The sequence below is a fragment of the Tenrec ecaudatus genome, chromosome 1 (genome assembly GCF_050624435.1).
Source record: "Tenrec ecaudatus isolate mTenEca1 chromosome 1, mTenEca1.hap1, whole genome shotgun sequence".
Classification (NCBI taxonomy): Eukaryota; Metazoa; Chordata; class Mammalia; order Afrosoricida; family Tenrecidae; genus Tenrec; species Tenrec ecaudatus.
Genome location: NC_134530.1, coordinates 117,161,453 through 117,183,274, shown reverse-complemented (window position 1 = coordinate 117,183,274; position 21,822 = coordinate 117,161,453). Strand labels below are relative to the sequence as shown.

The 21,822-nt window shown below is 38.7% G+C and overlaps 1 protein-coding gene across 2 annotated transcripts in view; it reads left to right on the top strand.

The window, feature by feature from the left end:
- COL24A1 (collagen type XXIV alpha 1 chain) overlaps nucleotides 1-21,822 on the top strand; it is a 400,055-nt gene that overhangs the window by 254,283 nt on the left and 123,950 nt on the right. For both annotated transcript variants that reach the window (XM_075557916.1, XM_075557926.1), the window contains exons 32-37: nucleotides 10,369-10,422; nucleotides 12,243-12,296; nucleotides 14,887-14,940; nucleotides 15,309-15,362; nucleotides 16,516-16,569; nucleotides 16,722-16,829. In XM_075557916.1, coding sequence (XP_075414031.1) covers nucleotides 10,369-10,422; nucleotides 12,243-12,296; nucleotides 14,887-14,940; nucleotides 15,309-15,362; nucleotides 16,516-16,569; nucleotides 16,722-16,829 — 378 coding nt within the window. The remainder of the gene's footprint in view (nucleotides 1-10,368; nucleotides 10,423-12,242; nucleotides 12,297-14,886; nucleotides 14,941-15,308; nucleotides 15,363-16,515; nucleotides 16,570-16,721; nucleotides 16,830-21,822) is intronic.

Sequence of the window (21,822 nt, the reverse complement as noted above, 5' to 3'; positions counted from 1 at the left end):
AGATGTAAGAGCCCCCAATAAAATTATTTATGTAAAAAATCACAAGCACAAATATGAAAGCACACACATTTATATAAAATATTGAATTATTTTATCTTATGAGCAAACAAGATGAAATGTTTGAGTACTTACATGCGTTCAAGCAGAATCATGATAGTTAATGATGATCTTTTAATTAAATTTATATTCGCAAATGGCCTTCAAAAAGTTTATGGGAACATTCCATTTTCTTTTTAAACTATTTCATCATGAACTTTTTGAAACTTCCTTGTAGATCTAGAGAGAGGGATGTGAGAGAAGTCCAAAAGAATTGCTACTAGGACTCCAGGGAGTATATTTGGATGATAATAAGAAATTAAGATCAAAAGCGTCATTGTTGAGGAAAAGGCTGGGGAGGTTGTGCTGAAGAATTGTTTCCCATGATCTAGGAATCAAAGCTATAGATAGGGGTATAAAAACAGATGTGTGCAAATGTAAATATGCAAAATCATAAAAATAGAGGTATCGGCTATGTACATGTATTTACATGGCAATACATTGAGGAAGTGGATGGACTGTGGGTCTCTACTTAAGCCCTCCCTCAACTGAAGAACACTTTGTTCTAACAACCTGGCATTCCATGATGCTCACCTTCCAGACACGATCACTGAGGACAAATGGATACATAAGCAAATGTGGAAAAAGCTGATGGTGCCTGGCTTTCAAAAGGTATAGTGTCTGGGTTCTTAAAGACTTGGAGTTAAACAAGCGGCCATCTAGCAGGGAAGCAACAAGCCCACATGGAGGAAGTACACCAGCTTGTGCTATCATGAGGTGTCGATGGGATCAGGTAACAGGTATTAGAAGACCCAAAACAAACAAACAAACAAAAATACATAGTTGAGACCAAGGTATGTCAGCAGAGACCCAAAGCCCATCTGTAGACAAAAGGACATCCCCTCACAGAAGGGTCACAAGGAAGGGATGAGTCAACCAGGGCACTGTAGAGCACTAATGAAACACACAATGTTCCTCTGGTCCTTTAAGGCTTTATCACACACCCCAGCTCCACTATCATGACCTCAGTCCTGCCTTTCAATTCAAGCTAGACCGGAGCATGTACACTGGTATAGATAAGAGAGCGCAAGATGCATAGAATCCAGGTAAGATAAACCCCTCAGGAACAGAAATGGGAGTAGCAAGACCAGCAGGGCAGGGGGAGGGGGCGTGTCACAAGGAGCACGATCAATAATTACTTAACAAGCACAAATATTTTTTGACATTTTCAAATGCTCAGTTTATTCACTGCAATCTAATAATTTTTTAATCATTTTATTGGGGTTCATACAATTTTTATCACAATCCATACATACATCCATTGTGTCAAGCACATATGTACATTTGTTGCCATCATCATTCTCAAAACATTTGACTTCTACTTGAGCCCTTAATGTCGACTCTCCATTTTCCCCCTCCCTCCCCACCCCTCTCCCTCATGAACCCTTCATAATTCATAAATTATTATTTTTTGCCATATGTTACACTGTCCAATGTCTCCCCCTACCCTCTTCTCTGCTGTCCATCTCCCAAAGAGGAGGCTATACGTAGATTCTTGTAATCGGTTCCCCTTTTCCACCCCACATTCCCTCCACCCTCCAGACATCGCCACTCTCACGACTGGTCCTGAAGGAGTCATCTGCCCTGGATTCCCTGTGTTTCCAGTTGCTATCTGTACCAATGTACATCCTCTGGTCAATCTAACAATCTTAACACTAACCTAAATTATTACTAGAGGCTAACACAATTAATTCAGCATCATAGTCCCATTAAGCATTGCCTTCATCGGTGTATTCACCCCAAAGTGGGAGAGAAGGGGAGTTGATGTCTCCTTGGTTCCTAGCTCTCTGAATTCTCAGCCTCTCTACCAGGGAGTCCAGCTGCTCATTTGACGTCATTCTGGGTCTTACCAGAGTCCCCCAGACTTTCTGGGGTGGTTCCCAGTCCACTTGTTTATTTCTTTGCTGTAATTCTGCATTTCTGAAAGTCCTGGTAGGACTTTCATTTTCTTTCAAGGTGGAGTTGTTTGTGTTCATCATTCATTGTCTTCATGGCAGTTCCTCGTCTTGCCAGGCAGTTCCTCATCTTGCCAGGCAGTTCCTCGTCTTGCCAGGCAGTTCTTTCTCACTCTCCTCAGGGCGGAAGGAGGAACTGATTGCAATGATTGATGCATAGCACACCCCTGCTCCCAGAGGGATGAACAACAGAAACATGGATGAATTTTTAATTAATTAATTAAAAACAAAATGTAATTGTTTCTTTGAGGGTAGCAAGGGCAGTCCTATGAGCATTTCCTTAGGAAACTTTCACCATCCACCTATCAGTTATAATCTCACCCCTTCAGACTTATTTTTGTTCCCAAACACAAAGAACATTTCACAGGAGCACAAAGCTGCCATTTTGACATAGCACAAATGGAAGAGCACAGAATTCTTGAGGAAAGGCTTAAAGAGATGGAAACACAGCCTTTTAAAGTGGGTGGCCCTAGATGGAAGAAACATTGAAAGACAGGAGCTTCTCAGCGCTGCATTGCTTATGCAGGTGCCTAGTATTTCGCAGCAATATTTTTGGATTCATCCTTCTGTACCTATTTATGAGGGAGATTCAAAAGGTTTGTGGAAAAATAGAATGGAAAGATCATTTCCAGTGATTTTTTTGTCCCTCAGAATATATATACCCTCCTAGAGACTCCTTATACACACACATACAAACATATACGTGCATGTGTATATAAGGAGGCCCCATGGGGTACTCAAATTGTATGACTCTAAATTATGGGTATATATACTTAGAATTATATATATATATATATACACATACATACATGTAACTTAAAGGCATAAAATGATATGATAATATAAATAGATTCCAAGCAAGGAGTCAGAGAAAGAGAACATTAGCATGATGGTGTGATAGTGCTGCCCCCTGCCTGTTGTTTTCTGCAATAGCATACATGGCCGAGATCAGAGTCATAAAGCAAAATGACTATGCTCAGGAAAAGGATAACTTATGCCTAACATTGTATTATTATCCAAACCACCCTCAACTTTCCTCAGGTAATCATCGTCTGGGACTTCATTACATATGTGTAAACAATGTTTGTAACGCGTCTGGCCATTTTGCTACCCTGTACCCAAATCTGCTATGTTACAGTGACTGGAACACTCAGTCCTGGGAGCACCTCACGCTGAGACGCCAGAATCGCTTTGTAGCTGCAGGTTAGGGCAAACAAGTCTTACAGATAACTGACAGGAAAAAGTTACCTCGGGGAGTAGCATAGGTCAGATATTAAATCATGAACCTATAGTATCTGTTTAGGTTTCCTTAACCCTCTCCCTACATACCTCCTTCCTAATTGAATTAAAGTAGATTTTTGAAATCCGGAAGAACTTAAATCCATCAAGCCATAAAAGCCAGGTAAACCTACCAAACCCAAACCCTAATATTAATTAGGTCCTACACAGTCATCTTAGTATATTTAGCAACTGTGCACTATCAATAAGCAGCAGTATTATATAAGATTTATGGAAATCAGAATGACTTTTTCTTTATATTTTGTGGAAATTGGGATGACTTTTTTTCTAATGTAAGCTCCCTAATAACTGCAGATTTTGTGTTAAATTTGTTCATCTGTCTAGATCTTAATTTCCTCAATTATACTAAAAAGAAATTGACAAGATTTCTAAAATCCTAATTCTAAAGCCAGGAATTAAATGAAAACTGACCAGACAAAAGGTGCTCTCTTTGTCTAGATAGCCAGTAAGATACGTATTTGTCCCCGAGACAGCTCTCTTAACTCTACTTGCTGTTCATCGACATATAGAACTGAGATGTATTTTTTCCATTCATTTACTTTCAACTTATGCTCATAAACTTACATATTTTAAATACTTCCGGTGTTTATATTTTTCATTTTAAACTCATACTTTCCATTTTAAAGTCATATACTTTCAATTTATCGGTGTATTTTTAAAGTGCATCCTTTTATAGTCCTACATTTTTAGTTATTCTGACAATTTCTATCTCCTAATGAAAGTGTCTGATCTAATCATATTTAATGTTATTGTTGATGTGGTTGAATTTAAATCTATTTTTCCTTTGTTCTCTGTTTTTCTGTTCTTTCTGCCTTGAATGATTTTAAGAAGTCAATTTTAATGTATCTATTGACTTTTGGATACACTTATTTTTTTAAAGGATTAGTCTATATCTGAAATCAGCAAACTTTTTACATAAAGGGCCAGAAAATAAATATTTCAGCCTTTGGTGTCACACTTAACTCTACCACTTTAGTATAAAACCAGTCATAAAGAAGCATACTTGTGTTCTAATAAAACTTTATTGGCACAAATAGATGATACTTCAGCTTTGGCCCTCAGCCTATGTGTGCCACCACTCGGTTTGGAGAGAACAGTAAGTACCCTAAGCCTAAAACTAAACTCACTGCCATCGAGTCCATTCCAACTCACAGAGACCCTGTGCATGCTTTCCAAGGCTGTAAGTCACCATGGAAGCAGATAGTGGTTCTTCTCCCACGTAGGTGGAGGAAGCAGTGGGTTGAAACCACAGGCCTGTGGTTAGTGGTCCGAGGCTTACCTGACAGCCCCGCTGGGTATGCACCCTCACTTCCCATAGTCTGCTGAAGGTACTGCTTCACATGGAATAAAAGAAACTTAAAATTATATAGGCTCATTTTCCAACATCTTGGCCTTGATGTTCTGATTCCTTTATTCTACCTACATGGTGAACCACATGATACAAAATTATAATTCTTGCTTTAATATAAATAAATGAATTTTGCTTCAAGATTATCTGCCTGGGAGAAATTTAGAGAATTTTTTTTTCATTTATCTACCCATCTACCATTTCTTTTCTTTTTTTTTAACCCTAAACCACATTTACCATTTCTTATGCTCTTCTTAGTTCCTTGAAGATAAGTGTTTCTGGATGTTGTCATTTTTTACAGCCTGAAAAATTCCCTTTAGATTTCTTGTAGTGAAATTCTTCTATTGGCAAATCCTCTTAATTTTAGTCCTTCAAAATGACCTTATTACACTTTCATTACTGAAGCATATTTCACTGGATATAGAACTCTAAGTTGACACAGTTTGAGTTTCATTTCTCCCCACCCCCAATTCAGCATTTTAAAATGATGCATCGCTGTTGGGAAGGGGTGTCCTACATTGTTTCTAATGAATACTGGATAGTTATTTTTATAACTATTCTCTATGGAAAAACATACCATTTTTTGGTCGTCTCTAAAAATTCTCTATCACTTCCCTCAGCAGTTTGATTCTGATGTGTAGAGGTGGGATTTCCTCCAACTTATCCTGCTGAAGGTTTACTTCTTGGGTTTTGAAATCTGTCTCACTAAATTTGGAAACTGCCGAGCCATTCATTGTTAAAAGATGTTTTTCTCACATGCTCTCCCTCCTTTCTTTCTTGGACCCCAGTTCCAGATATATTGGCTTATTGTATATCACCTTTCATTTCCCGAGGTCCTGTTCACTTTCAACTGGAAATTCCAATGGGATAATCTGATTGTTTTCTTTATCTCTACTTTCTGACTAAGCCAATTCTTCACATTTTTCTTTGATGTTAGATATCATATTTCTCAGAGTTATTTGAAATTTAATTTTCAGTTACATCATTTCTGTTTGTTCTTTTTGGAGATGCAATTTCTCTGTTGAGAAAATGTTTCCATACATCCTTCAGCCTAGTTACAATAGCTAGTTTAACATCTCTATGTGAGAAATTCAAAATATCGATAATTTTGTGTTTAGTCTACATTGATTTCCTGTTCTTGGGAATTTGGGTACATTTTCCTGTCTAGTGATTTTGTATTCTATCTCAGACATTTGAATGATTCTTTGTAGGCTCCAAATGCTGATATATATTTTCTGAAGTAAGAGTCTTTCTTTTCTAAAATTTATTTATCACTCGGTAAACTTTGGTGGACTTAAACTTTAAACTTTGTTCTACGTAGTGGGCAGCACCTGAAAGCAGGAGCTCAAGGCAGAGCTTGTACCCAGAATTTGAAGAGCCTTTTCTCTAAACATGTCTTCAATCCAGTCCGGCAGCTGGAGTCCTTCCGAAGCCTTCACTTTGGTTTGCCAAGTTGGTAATGTCGAAGGTCTCCACCCGAGTGTTTGCTCATTTGATGTGAGTTGAGCTCTGGCTAAAAAACTCACTGCTATTGAGTTGGATCCAACTCACAGCGACCGTGTACACCAGGGCCCAACAGCCCCTGTGAGTTTCTGAGACTGTAAGTCTTTACGGGAGTGGAAAGCCCCACTCTCTCCCGCTGAGCACCTGCTTATTTGGAACAGCTGACCTTTCGGTTAGCAACCCCCATGGGTAGCCGCTCCCCTATTTGGGCTGGAACGCCGCCTATGCCGTTCCCTCCTTCCACATGTCGACCTCTCCAGTTGCGTCTCGGCCATATTTTTGTTTTTCTCCAGTGTATTGTTTTAGTGGTTGTTGTTGTTCTTGTTCTTGTTGTTTTTTATAGTTGTTAACCGTGCATTTGGCTAGTTTCATAGGAATTATTTGACTGTTATTTAAAATAGAACCTCCTAACAGTTATTTCTTGAACATATGTTTGCCTGAAGCAACTCATGATACTTGAGAAACATCTATTTCATAATCTTCCTAATAGAAAACATACATTAGCTCTTTATTCACTCATTTTTCAGAATTTGAAGTTATCCATGATTCCACATAAAAGTAGAGCCATGGAAATGGCTTTTTTGATGTTTCCTTGCGTACTCTCATAAATTTCTTGGAAAATACTCTCTATCTGTTTATTGAATGACCAGGGACTCACTGACATCAGTAGAAAGGACTTCCACATAATGGGAAAGCATACCATTGGAGCCATTTCTATTAGAGGCCATGCCACTTCCTCATTGTGATGGCTTTGTACACATTATTTTACTGCTCGAAGTCACACACTCACTGTCATGAAAATGGACATTGCAGTTTTACCTTTTATAGTTATAATAAACCCAAAGAACAAGCCTATTTCTTGTTGGGTAGGCTAAATAAAACTGTCCTCAAGTATTTAAGAGCCAGGATGTCACTTTGACGACTAAGGTTCACCTGACCCAAGCCCTGATATTTTCACTCACTCATTCTGGTCAGGTCGATGCCAGCAACATGTCGCAATCCTGTAGGACAGGTTAGACGGCCCCTGTGAGTTCCCAAGACCGTGACTCCTTACAGAAGTGGGAAGGGCTGGCTTTCTCCTGGGGAGTGAACTGCGGACCTTGCACTTCACAGCCCAACAAGTAACCAAAGCCACCAGGGCTCCTCTATGTGAAAGCTACACAGGGGAAAAGGCAGACTGGAGAAGAAGTGTGCATTTGAATTGTGTTGTTGGCAAAGAATACTGAAAGTATTGTGGCCTGTCCAAAGAACCAACAAATCCGTCTTGCGAGAAGGCTGGCCAGAACACTCCTTAGAAGCAAGGGCGGGCAGGCTTCGCCTAGTGTACTTTGGACATGTTATGAGGAGAGACCAGTCCCTGGAGAAGGCATCATGCGTGGTCAAGTAGAAGGTCAATGACAAAGAGAACCCTCAACAAGATGGAGTGATGCGCGGCTGCCACAGGGGCTCAAACAGATCACTTGGGAGGTTGCGCAGGTCCAGGAAGGGTTGCGTTCGCTTGTACATAGATCACAATAAATCTGAACCAATTGACAGTACCGTAGAGTGTCCAAAGCTGCATATCTTTATGGAAGCCGACTTTCCCCCCTGGAGCAGCACATGGGTTCAAGCCCATCTTTCAGTTGACAGCCATATTTACCATGTGCTTGTCACGGGCTTTCCATGAATAGCAACCACAATAGTCATTACCCGCATGATCATCATTATCGCACTCATTGTCCTAACTACTGAGTAACAGTAAGGAGGTAGGGAGCTCTGCTCTAATAACATACATGTCAATAACTGAAAATCCTGGGGCGGGAGTGAAAAAGGAGGAGCTGATTCCAAGGGTTCAACAGAAAGTAAATGTTTAGAAAATAATGATGGCAGCATATGTACAAATATGCTTGATACAATTGATGTATGGGTTGTTATAAGAGCTGTAAAAGCCCCCAATAAAATGATCTTAAAACATAATAGTAATAGCTGAAAGACCTCAAAGGGGATGTTTCCTTTGTGACTGTATATATTCTTTATATTTACCCCCAATAATAATAGTCAATTTATATGTCACATAGCTTCACAGAGCAGGCTGAAAAGCTACTGAAATGCTATCAGGAAGCATTTTTATATTTGTTATTTATTAATTATTAAGTTTATTAAGATCGTGTACAAATATACTTTACAAAATATGTTAGGTAGGCATGGTATAAGGTTCTGAACTTCTGCTGCATGCTTCAGTTGGTATACCTGTCCCAGAAGGGTCCCCTTGTCGCAATCCTGCCTCTTTTCATAGTAGCCTAGAATGAATGAGTAGCATACTATTTTCATGGCTGAAACATAACTTACCCATATGAAAGTCTATTATTTTACCTATCTTACATAACAGAATAAGCATTAATAATTATAACTCAGAAGCATGTATATTGCCAAGAATGTTGAACAGCTTTACCTTCAATTTAATGCAATATTTTCTTAGTTTTTCCCCCTTTTAAAGTTGTACCATAGCTATCCTCTCCAAGATCAATCATGTATCGGAAGCAACTTGCAAATAGATCAGGTGGTATCTTATCTGTTGTTAACAGTCACCAGTATTTGGCACACAGTACATGCAAAGTAAAACTTCTGATCAGAGGACAAAAATGAACTCCTACATACATGCAAACAAGCACAGCAAACACACAGCCATTGGGTCTATGACCCTGTAAGACAGAGAAGAACTGTCCCTGTGGGTTTAGAAGACAATAAATCTTGATGAGGTATAAAAGGCTAGGAGGTGTTATTTCATATAAATGAAAACACAAAAGGAAGAAAGTTGGCGAAGTCCAATCTAATTATCTCAGTTCTGGGACCTGTGATTTGTCAGGTAATTAGGACCTAGATGGTGCTTATTAACATATCACAAGTATGTGATTTAAAATGGGAGTTTTTTTTATACTATATTGATTTTATATCAGTATATGATTATACATTATATAATATATAATGTTCTTCAAGCCCTACTATTACACTATGCCAACTAATTATCCAGAATTATTTAAATTTTAAGTAACAAAATCCACATTTTAAATTACTGTTGTCATTAGCTGCTATTGATTCATCCTCCAACTCAGGGTGACCCATGCAAATTTGAGCAAAATACTGCCTTGCCCTCTGTCATCACCAGATAGGTTGCAGACCTATCATGATGCACCAGGCCATTCTTTCTAGTCTGCCTTAGTGTGGAAGCTCCGCTGAAACCTGTTCAACATCATAGCAACACCCAGCCTCCACTTACAGATGGGAGTGGTGGCTGCCCATGAGATACGTTGGCTGGAAATCAAACCTGGGTCTCTAATACGGAGGGTGAGAATTCAACCTCTGGACTCTCACTAATAATTCTGGACCATTAGTTGGCATAGTGTAATAGTTAAAGTGTGAAGAAGTCCTGGAAGTGCAAATAGTTAAGTATTTGTTTACTAAGTGTGTTAGACCAGGTAGACTAGAGAAAGAGATTCATCGACACATATATATGTAAGAGAGAACTTTATATGAAGAAGTAATTATGCATCAATGAAACATCCCAGTCCAGATAAAGTCCATAAATTCAATATGAGTCCATAAGTATGAGATTAGCCCATGAATTCCTCTTCAGACTCATGCAGCACATGCAATGATGCTGAATGCAGGAAGATCACTGGCTGTGGGTGGAAAACCCTGTGGGTCTAATGGCAGAGGATGCATCTCCAGGGCTCTGGCTGCCGTCACCATGGCTCCATGTGACTTGTCAACTGGACTGTGAAATGAAGAAAGTGTGTGTGTCCTGCCTCCAGAAGAGGAAGAGAGTAAGTCCCAGAATTCTCATAGAAGATCAGGCCCAAAAGGAGGGATCACCTGATGGACAGGCTAGACTCCACCTCTTCATTCTTATTTATCAAGTTGACATGAAATTGTGTAACTACCACACTAACCAAAGGAGAAATGCTAGAAGGTCTGCTCTGCAAAGATTTCAACCAAAAAGAAAAGAAAAAAAAGTCAACCCTATGAATCCATTCTATTCTGTCACATAGTGTTACTGCTAGTTCAACTATCGCAACGACACACAAGGCAATAGTGGTACATGTAGAACATTAGGTGAGATATACATGAAACTGGCTAAAATATTGTCAAGTATCATTTTATATATTGATGTTGTCTTTGTTTATTCAGGGTGTACCGGGACCCCCTGGAAGCACAGGAGACAGGGGACTTGCAGGTGAACCAGTAAGTTTATACTTTTTCCAAAAATATTATTCTCTTACTGTGCATTCACTCATTTGCTGCTTTTGCCCTGTTTTACTTTGGCTGGTATATTTTTGGAAGCTGCATTTATCATAGGCACATATGCTGTTTATTGTGCAAACATTTTACTGTTGAATAAAGTGTTTAGTATATTTCAGATTTCATAAAACCAAATTTGGCAGTCTTCTTCATCAACTGTTAAAACTGAACATATTTCTATTTTCAACAAATAAAATCTGTTCACTGAGTCTCAAAACATTCTTTTTGAATGGTTTGCTGTTATAATTATGACACTGCCACACAACATAATCACATTTATAAGGCCAACTTCATTATTGAAGACCCTATACATAAATCAAAGTCTGCATCTGATGATACAGATATGACCAAAGAGCTGTGATATCAATAATACAGAAACTGACACCACAATTTCATAAATGTGATTTAATTATAGCGTTTCATGACAAATTGCTTGTGAAAAGAAAAGAACTGTCACATCTTCTTTTTCATAATTTATGTCTTATTGCCTATGAAGTCATATTTTTTGTTAGTGGTGTTAACTATAATGTGCTGCATTGTGTTTCTAAGATTTCTCAAGACTGCAACATAATCTTTCAACCTACTAGGTTGATCTTGTCTCTCAGTTGATACAAAGGTTTAAAAGTGGCCTTTGTGTAATTTATTTAGAGAGTAGTCAGTTAAAAATCTTTAACAAAAAGCCATTCCTACCAAACGAGTTCATTTCCTCTTTTGCATATTGAATTATGATATAAATGCACCAAACAATAAGTAAATCTCTGAATATATATAGTCTTTTTTCAAATGAGAATCTTAGTTATGATGTTTATTTTATCCAATTAAATTCTTCTCAGTTTTCTCTCTTAACCACTATTCAAATTCTATTTGATTCTAAATAATTTTCTTTAACATTATTTACTTAAACATTCACCTCCCTAAAATTCTGTAAGCTCCTTTGTAGCAGAGATCATTCCTGTTTTTATAGCCCACTTTTCTGGTCTAATGTCTGGCATATTTTATCTGCTCAAGACATGTCCATTAAGCTGAATTGCCAAAGGTGGTCTCATCAAAGACATAACCCTTCTGGAATGACATCAGATGCAGTAAAAGGAAAACCAGTTATGTCTTAGTAAAGAATGACCACTTTGGGTAAAATACGTCATCACAGATATCACAACAGCAAAGACGATACCCAAAGATTTGCCAAAGGGAGAAAAAAATGTGTTAGCGTTGCCCTAAGCGAGCAAGTTGCACAACAACATGCAAAAATATCGGGTCACAGATTCAGGGATAAGAGCTGATAAATAAAATATAAATAAACTGGTATTAGATTGGACTGAGCTTTGTTTTATGCATGCGGAGTCCATGCTCAATTAAAGAAAAGAAAATCAGCAGCAAATTGGTAAGAGGAAGCACATAGAAGACACAGTAAGCATTGGCTTTTGAGAGAAATAACATAACCGAGGACTACAGTCTTCCTGTAGAGGTATCTCTAAGGGTTTTCTCTTTTTCCCCCAGAAAAGATTTAAAACTGGTTTTCTCATTGCAATGAAAATGTTTACATTTGGAAACTTGACCACTCACTCATTCATTCAGCAAATATTAATAACTTACACTTCAAGCAAGCATGAAGTTTTCAGTCTAGATCCAAGCCCAAACCAAACTCACTGCCATCTGGTCAATTCCAACTCATAGATCAATTATTTATTTATTCATACATATGCATTGAAATGAACATTAAACTTTGGCTCCAATATTTATTTTAGCCTTTTATTTTACTATAGGGACCACGAGGACCGCAAGGTGATGCTGGATTTCCTGGAGAAATAGGTATTGAGGTAATATTTTTCTTGCTCATTTATCAATACACAATATTTTTATGAGTCTTCAAAAGAAACTTTGGTATATTAAGTAAGTACTTTCAAGTATGAGTATTCAGCACTTTGTCTCATATGGAGAAAATAAAGCTTAAACTCCATTAACAGAAGGACTGACTATGTATGAAGCGGACTTTGTTATTAGGTGCTGCTGAGTCGGTGCTGGCGTGGTGTCACCCACTGTACGACAACAGAAAGATACATTGCCTGGTCCTCTGCCGTCCTCATAACAGTTTCTGTGCTGGACCCATGGGGCAGCCACTGTGGCGTCCATCTCATGGAAGGTCTCCCTCTTTCTTCTCTGGTCCCTCCTGCTAACCTGGCCAAAGTATGCAAGATCAAGTCTCACCTCACTTCTAAGGAACAGTCTAGCTGCACCTCTTCCACAAAGATTTGTTGGTTCTTCAAGCAGTCCATGGTATATTTAATAGTCTTCACCAACTCTGTTCAAAGATACAAGTTCTTCATTTCATTTAGTATTTCTGATTTTATATATATATATTAAATTCTCTTTAACTTAGCTCATTGCAAATAAGAAGAAAAAGCAAATAAAGATGTTTCTTCAGAGTCAGGAGTGGGAAGAGCGTGTAGAACGTACCATTAACTTCCGCCATGCACCACTGCCTCTTTACTAAGAGACCAGAAGGGAGGATGCACAGTTCCCATTATAGAACATTCTCACTGGACCTAATCAGAGTGGGGTGGAAATGCAACACAGAACTTTAAAGTCTTATGTGCTTCCAATTTGTGGAGCCAGGAAGACTGGATGGACCCATCAAAGTATCGCCCTGAAATAATCTTGAAATCTTTTTTAAATCATTTTATTGGGGTTCAGACAACTCTTATCACAATCCACATACACATCAATTGTGCAAAGCACATTTGTGCATTCATTACCCTCATCATTCTCAAAACACTTGCTGTCCACTTAAGCCCCTGATCTTGACATCTTCAGTGAAAGGCATCTCCTGATGTCTTCTCAAAACAAGACAGCGGTTTTTCTAACTGATGGACAGTATCTTCCTTGATCATTGCGCTCTTTCAAGATCCATATGAAAAATCAAATTGACAGCAATACCTCAAAAGATTATTTCTGGAGAATAGGGGCAATCGATTTATGTAAATGGGGAGGAACCTCTCAGTGAAGAACGCTAAGAATGGTTGGACAACTAGTAGACTCAGTGTCGATGAATTATGCATATAGAAGTGTCTGAATTGAGTTTGCTGTGTATATTTTCAACAATAAAATACGTTTTTGAAATTTTCTTCACATGGTCAATAAGTGGCACAACCGGTTAAGCACTGACTGTTAATACAAAAGTGGATAGCTTGAATCTACCCAGAAACATCTTCAAAGGCCTGGCCTCCTGCTTCTGCAAGGTCACAGCTTTGAACTCAATGAGACCCCACTTTTCTGTTCACTTGAGTCAAAATGGCTGGGCAGCCACAAGGAAAAGATGGCTAAGAGACCCCGGTTTTGAATATCTTTTGGAATAATAAACCACACTTGTTAAAAAGCATAGCATTCAATTATTTTATTTCTGTTGTTTAATAACTTCAGCACTAAATAAATTGAAGAGGAATTGCCCTTTGGCTTCTATCAAACTGTTCCCTCCTAGCTCTCCTCTTTATCTTCCCAAAAGCCTTGCTTGGTTTTCATATGAAGTGGCTCCTCCTCATTCTCACCTTAACTCCGTAGCTCACTGTCATTGAGTTGATTGGGATTCACAGCAACCCCTGGTGGGTCTGAGACTGTAACTTTTTATAGGAGGAGACAGCCTCCTCTTTCACTCACAGAGTGGCTGGTGGTTTTGAACTGGTAACCTGATGGTTAGCAGCCCAACACTCTAAAAATCACATTATCACAATGACTTCAATTGGGAATTCTATCTTGATAGCCCCCAAACTGATAACTCTAACCAGTGCCTCTTACATGTCCCTTTAGGGATCTCACAAACATCTTGAATTTAGCATCTCTAAACCATTCCTGTCACTTTGCCACTGTTCTTTATCCTTTTTAAATTTTTCTTTCTCAATGAAAGATGACCCCAAACTGAGAGCCATCTCAGATCACTCTCCTACATTGTCTGCTGACATAAGCCTTCTTTTCCCTTTGAATGAGTCTATCTCTGAAACATATCCTTGCCTTTTTCCCCTATTGCCAACACTCCAGCCATCCATTCTTGCCCATGTTCCCTTAGCTCCATTTAATCCATCAGATGTTGGCCGACCGTTTATATTGCTCTTATCATTGTTCTTGAAATCAAGTTTCTGGTTTACTGTTTTGAATACCCGGGTTTGAATCAAGTTTACTGGTTTGAATACCCGGGTTTCAGGTGACGTTGTTTTAGCATTTGAGCTTTTGGAGCCACTGAAGTGATCCGCTCTGAACGCATGCCAGGACGTTTGTGAAGTGGCAGTGAAGGCAACCTTCGAACGAGGAACACCTTCCTCTTTAGCTAAAAATCACTGTCTTCTCCCTAGGATAGCATTGCCTTTATAACTCATGAAGGAATCCTTACAAAAGTTGTGACTTAGCATTTTCTTCTAGGGACCACCAGGCATTGAAGGGGAATCTGGTCTACAAGGAGAGCCGGGCACAAAGGTAACATTTGTTTAAAACAGGCAAGCGAATGTACTGCTATCAGATTCAGATGTATAGGAACCCGATATTTCTGAAGCTATACATTTTTATGGAAGCAGACAGCCTCGCCTTTCTCCTGCAAAACAGATAGTGGATTTGAACAGCTGACTTTGTAGTGAGCAATGCTTCACCTACAGCCTCACCAGGGCACCTTTTGTAAAAGGCAAAGAGGAGAGTAAATTATCTATTTTTGTCCTTTTAGGCAAACACCCACCACCACACCTTGGAAGCAATGAAAAAACAGCAGCTAAAAGCTGGGACTGTTTTCAAGTCCCTCTCGCTCATGATATTTTAATAGAAGAGATCCCTCTTTCCCTTTTTTTCTCCAGGGAGACATCGGCCCTACAGGCAGTGCCGGAGGAACTGGGGAGCCAGGATTGCGGGTAAGTCCACCTGGAAACCCATTGAATGTACTTACTAGCCTGTTCTAGACTTGCCAAACGGGTCTGTGTGAACATTTTTAAAAACTATATAATAAATCTTTCTGAGACATTATAGGAAATTTGGTCTTCGTTTGAAATTTTTGAAAGCCATGTGACAAATTCTGTTCTCATTGGAACACAGAGCCCTAACCTCATAGATCAGCCCTTAAAAATCCGGTGTCATCTCCAGAACCCTTGCCACATATGTGAATATCACAAACACCAGTGATCAATTCTCAGGAGATTTCCTGAGGATACAAGACTGCAAAAGATTGATCATATAAAATTAACAGGCCTTAAGGTGATCATTGTAAATACTTGTAATTAGATAGGTAGAAAAGGAAATTGTTATTCTGAGCTGTGGTAAGGAATTTTCTCTCAAAATAGCAGTGTGCAGGATAATGATAAGGGATGTGTGTTTATTAACATACAAAATAGGAAGATCTGTTTTCTATTTTTTCCTCTTTATGTTTTTTGAGGAATGATTTTGAGGGAGTTTCAATAGTAGCACAGACAGGTCAGCCATTAGAAATCGCTGATCAATTGGTCTTTGAATAGGTCCGGTAGCAAAAGAGTCAACAGGACTGTAATAACTTCCTGTTGGCTCTGCAAACTCTGCACGTGGAAGACAGCTTCTGAATGTCCCGGGCCTTGCTCTTTACCTCTCCTCCCTGCAAGGGAAAGGAGACAGACACACTGAAAATCTGGTAGATTGGCCCCAGTAAGTATATGAATTCACAAAAATCTCAATGCAATAAGGACTATAATTTTATGGAATGCAGTGTTTATTTCTTTTACTCAGAAACACAGATATAACTGTACAAATTTCCAAACCTATCAAACAAATTTTATATTATCTTTAATTATCTAAAATGCATTGTCATGCTGAGACCAGCCTATATTTAAATATGCTTCACTCTGGTTCCCTAAGTCCCCTGCAGAGCTCCTCAGGACACATGAAATCAAGCTGTTATACTATCAATTCCCCCTTGGATGTAAAGTAATAGGGAAGAACTCTGCTACTTTCTCTAGATTCTGGGAGTTAAAAAACAAATTACTCTTCAAATTGAGATAAAATAATTAGCATAATAATTCATGTCTTGTTACACAATAGGGTGAACCTGGGATTCCTGGAGAAGAAGGCCCTCAGGGTAAAGATGGATTAAAGGTAAATTATAATATTAAAATTCTAAAATAGATGTTTGTGTGAAATCCTTAAAATATCAGACAACTAATTTTGCATACAAATCCCAAATCTGTTTATTCTGTGTCGTAATGTTTCACTGCATACCTCTCAAAAAGAAATGTATTGGGTTGTAGGGACGCCCAGGAGTCCGAGGCCTTCGTGGAGAAGATGGAGAGAAAGGAGAGCTGGGCTTACCAGGAACTACTGGGCCAGTGGGTGGGCCAGGACTAATGGGTCCTCCGGTGAGTATTTGGTCCATTCTCAAGTCCTAGTGAACTCATGTGCCATACACATGCATGTACTGAGCCCCACATACTCTTCTCACTGCCATCTACTCTACTCTGATTCACAACCATCCTACAGTTCAGGGTAAAACTGCCCCCTGGGGTCTCAAAGACCATACCTCTTTAAGCAAGTAGAAAACCTCACCTTTCTCTACCAGAATGGATGTTGGTTTCAAACTGCTGACCTTGTGGTTAGCAGCCCAACTTGTAACCACTATAAGCTTAATGGATAATTAAAAGTATGTAACCATGGAACCTTAAGGAAACTTAGAGCCACAATGGATTAAGGGCTATGCTGTTCATTAAGAGGCTGTGGGTTCAAAGCTACTAACAGCTCCATGCATCAAAGATGCAGTTGTTTGTGCCAATAACAATTTAATCTTGGGAGATAGGTGTTGGCATCTAATCAATGGCACTGAGTTTGGATTTTGGTTAACTAAAGAGGACCAAATCCAGGCACTGGTGTCAGTGCTCTCAAGATCCATTTCCACGTGAGGAAAGACACTGTCCAAGTATCATATAAGATGATATGAAATTTCCATCATAAAGTATTTGTTTGGAAATGTTCTGTGTTGTTTTGAACTGAATGTGTTGGGATATTTTTATCTTTGTAGAGCTGACTTTATTCCTTTAAAAATAATATTATAGCTCCAGGATGAAATTAAAAAGCTATTACCAGTTATCATCTATCTGATCCTAAATTGCAGTGATTTTGAGGGAAGTCATATTTAAACATTTTCTTACCTCAGGCCAAATATAAGGTGTGAATAAATAACAAGCAAGGCTTAAATGCTCCAATTGGGATATTTTTTGTGTTCTTTCAAATAAGGAAATGCTAGTCAGCTTACACTTTCACTTTTTCAATTCCTTTTCTTTGTCTCACTACTTTTAAAGATGGTCACTTAGCAGCAATATTGTATCTGTAAATATTCTTGCCTTCGTAGATACATGTGTATTCTTGTGCCCTTACCAAAAATGATTTATTTTTCTTCTGGACCTTGTGGTCTTGTGCGTTATCCCATATGAGGCTTTAAAAGCAAAGCTATCATAGGTCTTTAAAAGTAAAGTCTCCAGGTTTACTATCCTGAACATTACAATGTCCAGATTTGGGGGCTTTAATAGTTTCTTTTTAAAATTTTATTTTATATACGTATATTATATTTTTAATTAATTGGGATTAATACATATATCAGATCATTCCCTAGTTTAATCATGTCCAACAGAATTGAACATTCAGCACAATCAGTTTCCAAACATTCTTTTTCTATATGGACCCCTTTAATATCCTCACTCACACACCCTCTCCTAAAGAGTCAGCAAGTGGAATGGGGACTTTGGAGGGAAGGGAGACACAGAAAGGACTCCAGTATTCTCATTGTGGGTCTCAGCAAAGACTGGGTAGCTACTAATGAATAAAATGTTGATATAGATAGGCTTGGAAACAAAAGAGTGACTTACAGGGTTTGCCATCTTCACATTTCTTCTCACACCTACCCTCCAAACCATGAAAAGTCCTTTCAATGGTAACCTTTGCCTGAAGCAGTTCGATTACCGTATATACTCGAATATAAGCTGACCTGGCACCTAATTTTTACCACAAAAACTGCATTTAAAATGTGCTGAAAAACTCGGCTTCTACACGCACATATGTGGGATTTACAAGGACAGAGGAAAAGGATCTACCTGGCAGAATGCAACAAAAGTCAAAACCGAAACACAAACCAGCCATCTCGTCATCTGTATCATTTGCCAAAGAATGTAATTTCCATGGCAATGATTTAAGCAATTTTCTCATTCCCAGAGATATAGCTAATTGTGCTGACATCGTTGAAGGCGACACTTGAAGAATGGGGATGAATCAGAAAACTCATCTGTTCCTGAACATTGGCAAATTAAGTCTCTTCCACTTTTACAGCAGTGGCAAAGTGCCCATTTTCCCTCTTCTCCTCAGTCCTGTCCTCCCAAGTTAAAAGCAAACAAACAAACAAAAATTGTGTTAAATTCTTCAGTATAGCAAATATAATATAACGTGTTAGGGAATTCCCATGCACCCCCCCACCAACTCTCTTGAGTGTCATTATTAGACACTGAGTAATATGGCACCATTTATTTTCTCTCACAGAATTGTCCCAATAACCTGCAGATATTATTAGAGGTTTGCAACTTAAAAGCTCAGACCCAGAGAGAGTGGAGAGGCTTATACAAGACACTATAGGCAGATGGCAGTGCTGGTGCTGGTTTGGACAAATGTGTTTCTAAGGCACACCTATTTGTGAGGATAATAAGAGAGGGCCAGTGTTGATCCTACATTATGCTTTTCTAGAGTTCTCGGTAGTGCCCTTCCATTTCAGAGCACCCATCCCTCTTCCACTAGCATGAAGACTAGACTCACAGGTAAGAGCTCTTGACACACGGAATCCAGGACAGATACTCCCTCTCGCCACCCCCAGGAACAGTCTTGGGAGTAGTGATACCATGAGGGTAGGGGAAAGGTGAGGGGAGAGGGGGGAGAAACAGGGAATCAATTGCTATGATTGATGTATAACCTGCACCCTACCCCACCCCCAGGTGGATGAACAGCAGAAATGTGGGTGAAGGAAGACAGCTGATGGTATAAGATAAGAAAATAATAATAATTTATAATTTATCAAGAGTTCATGAGGGTGGGGGTAGGAAAAGAAGAGGAGCTAATATCAAGGGCTCAAATAGAGAGAAAATGTTTTGAAAATGATGATGGCAACATCTGTACAAATGTGATTGATACAATTGGTGTATGGAATGTTATAAGAGCTATAAGATCCCCGAGTAAAATGATTTATTAAAAAAAAATAGATGAGACTCACAGAAAAGCCAAATGGAAAGTCTGAGAAAATGTGGTTATCTTCTTGAGAATCCTTAACAGCTATGCTTTTATATGTAAAAAAACGTGCTATCATTAATATTTCATTATACATTAAAATAAAAAGTTAACTCAGTCCTCTAGAAGAACCTTAAGAGTTGGTAGGGAAAGGGACAGAGACTGCAAAGGACCTAATACTTGCCATCGGCTAGCACAGCCAGCACCCCAGAGAGGAATCCTGCACACCAGCACTGGTGTGATGAGCACAGCAGAGATGGAAGACAGGCTACAACCAAGACATGGAAAAATGATAAACACAGATTTCATCTGCTTCAAATTTTTTCCCCAGAAACAAGTCTGTCAGTGCACATCTTGGGTGCCTTTTTTAGTAGCAACATGTGTGTTTCTTTTTTATTATTTTTTGTTGTTTTTGGAATTTTAAATGCTTTTCAGCTCATAAACCCAATAAAAATGCCGTGGCATATTTTTTTTCAAAGGAATTTTATGACCCAAGGAACTATTGCTTAATCAGACAGCTTGATGTTGGATTTATTTTTGCACTTTTAATATTCTTCCTTTGGCAATATCAGAGAATCTTGCCTTGAGTTCTTAAAAATATAAAAGAAAAAGAGTGAGAAGGACATTGAAAATAGTTTCATCAAAACAGAAGAACCTAGTCTGTCTTTCTGCAAGACTGGAGAATGAGAGCTCGCTTGAAAAACAAGCCAAGGGAAGTGTCAGCAACAAACTTCCAAATTCAAGACATAGACTCTCTTTGAAAAGAAGAAACGATAGAGTTTTTGCTTGAATTTTATACTAATATCTTCATTTGACTAAGTGCATGACTATTAAAGAAGAATTTTGAAGTATCTGAGAGGTAACATCTGCCTGATTTATGATCTATCAAACATTTCTTTTAAAAAAATCCATCGTGGTGGTTCGGTGGTATAGCACTTAGCTGCTAACCAAAAGATTGGTGGTTTGAACCCACAAGGTAATCTGTGGAAGAAAGATGTGCAAGTCGGCTTCCATAACTATGTCAGCCTTGGGCACCCTATTGAGTCCTTATACTTTGTCACATCGGATGACATTGATTCGGAATCAACTCAACAATAAGTTCAGATGTTTCTTAAGATACACACAGATGTTTAACTATCAACTCCAAAGTTGAACGTATAAAACTGAAATTGTCTCATTTTATTCCATTAGGACAAAATTGAATTAGATTACAAAAGTATAGTTCTCCTATTTGGTTCGGTTCATATGAAATAAGGTAGAGGTGACTATTTAAGAAAAGATAAAATAAAATAAGTCATCCTTCTCTAAGATAAAGTGCAGACCCAGGAATAAGTTCAAGGCTCGCATTAAATCCTAGCTCCAATTTAAGAACATTTAGTTGTTACATCATGGCCCTATTCGATCATCAACTTCATGAAAGAATCACTGAAGAGAAGGGTGCTACAGCAAAGTGTTGTGAAGAAATCAGATGGTGCTTGAAGTCTTAAAAGCTTATATGCAGACAAGCAGCCATCTAAGCCATGAGCCAACTAAATCCACACGAAGAAGCATATCAGCTTGTGGGATCCAAAGATGACAATTACAAAATTTGAATATGGTGAAAAGTTTCAGAGCTAAACTTATGAACACCCAATTGGGAGAAGGCTATGGAGGACAGTGGGAGCCCAAATCCCAGATACAGAAAAGCCAGTCAGACCAAGCTGCTGGCAGATCCGCTCTAGCCTAGGCAAGAGTCCCCATCAGCCTTACTCTCGGCAAAGACCATTGTAATCCTGATTACGCTGATCGAACTAGCTACCAGGCTAGTTGTCCTACGGACACAACCTGAATTTGTAGTGGGTGCAAGTATCTCTTAGTTGTCCCATGGCAGAAATTTCTTCCCTGGCTTTTTGAATGTTGATGGGGTTCTGTCTTCTCCCTCTTACTCATCATTTATATGTTTGCCTTTACACTAATATGATCTTTTCCTTACCACATTAGTGTGACTTGTCTTTCATTGTTTTCTGTTGGGTCTCCCACCTGTGAAGCACAAGAGGAGTGAATGCGTAACGATAATAACTGATACAAGGTGTGATCAAGAATGCAGGGGTGGGT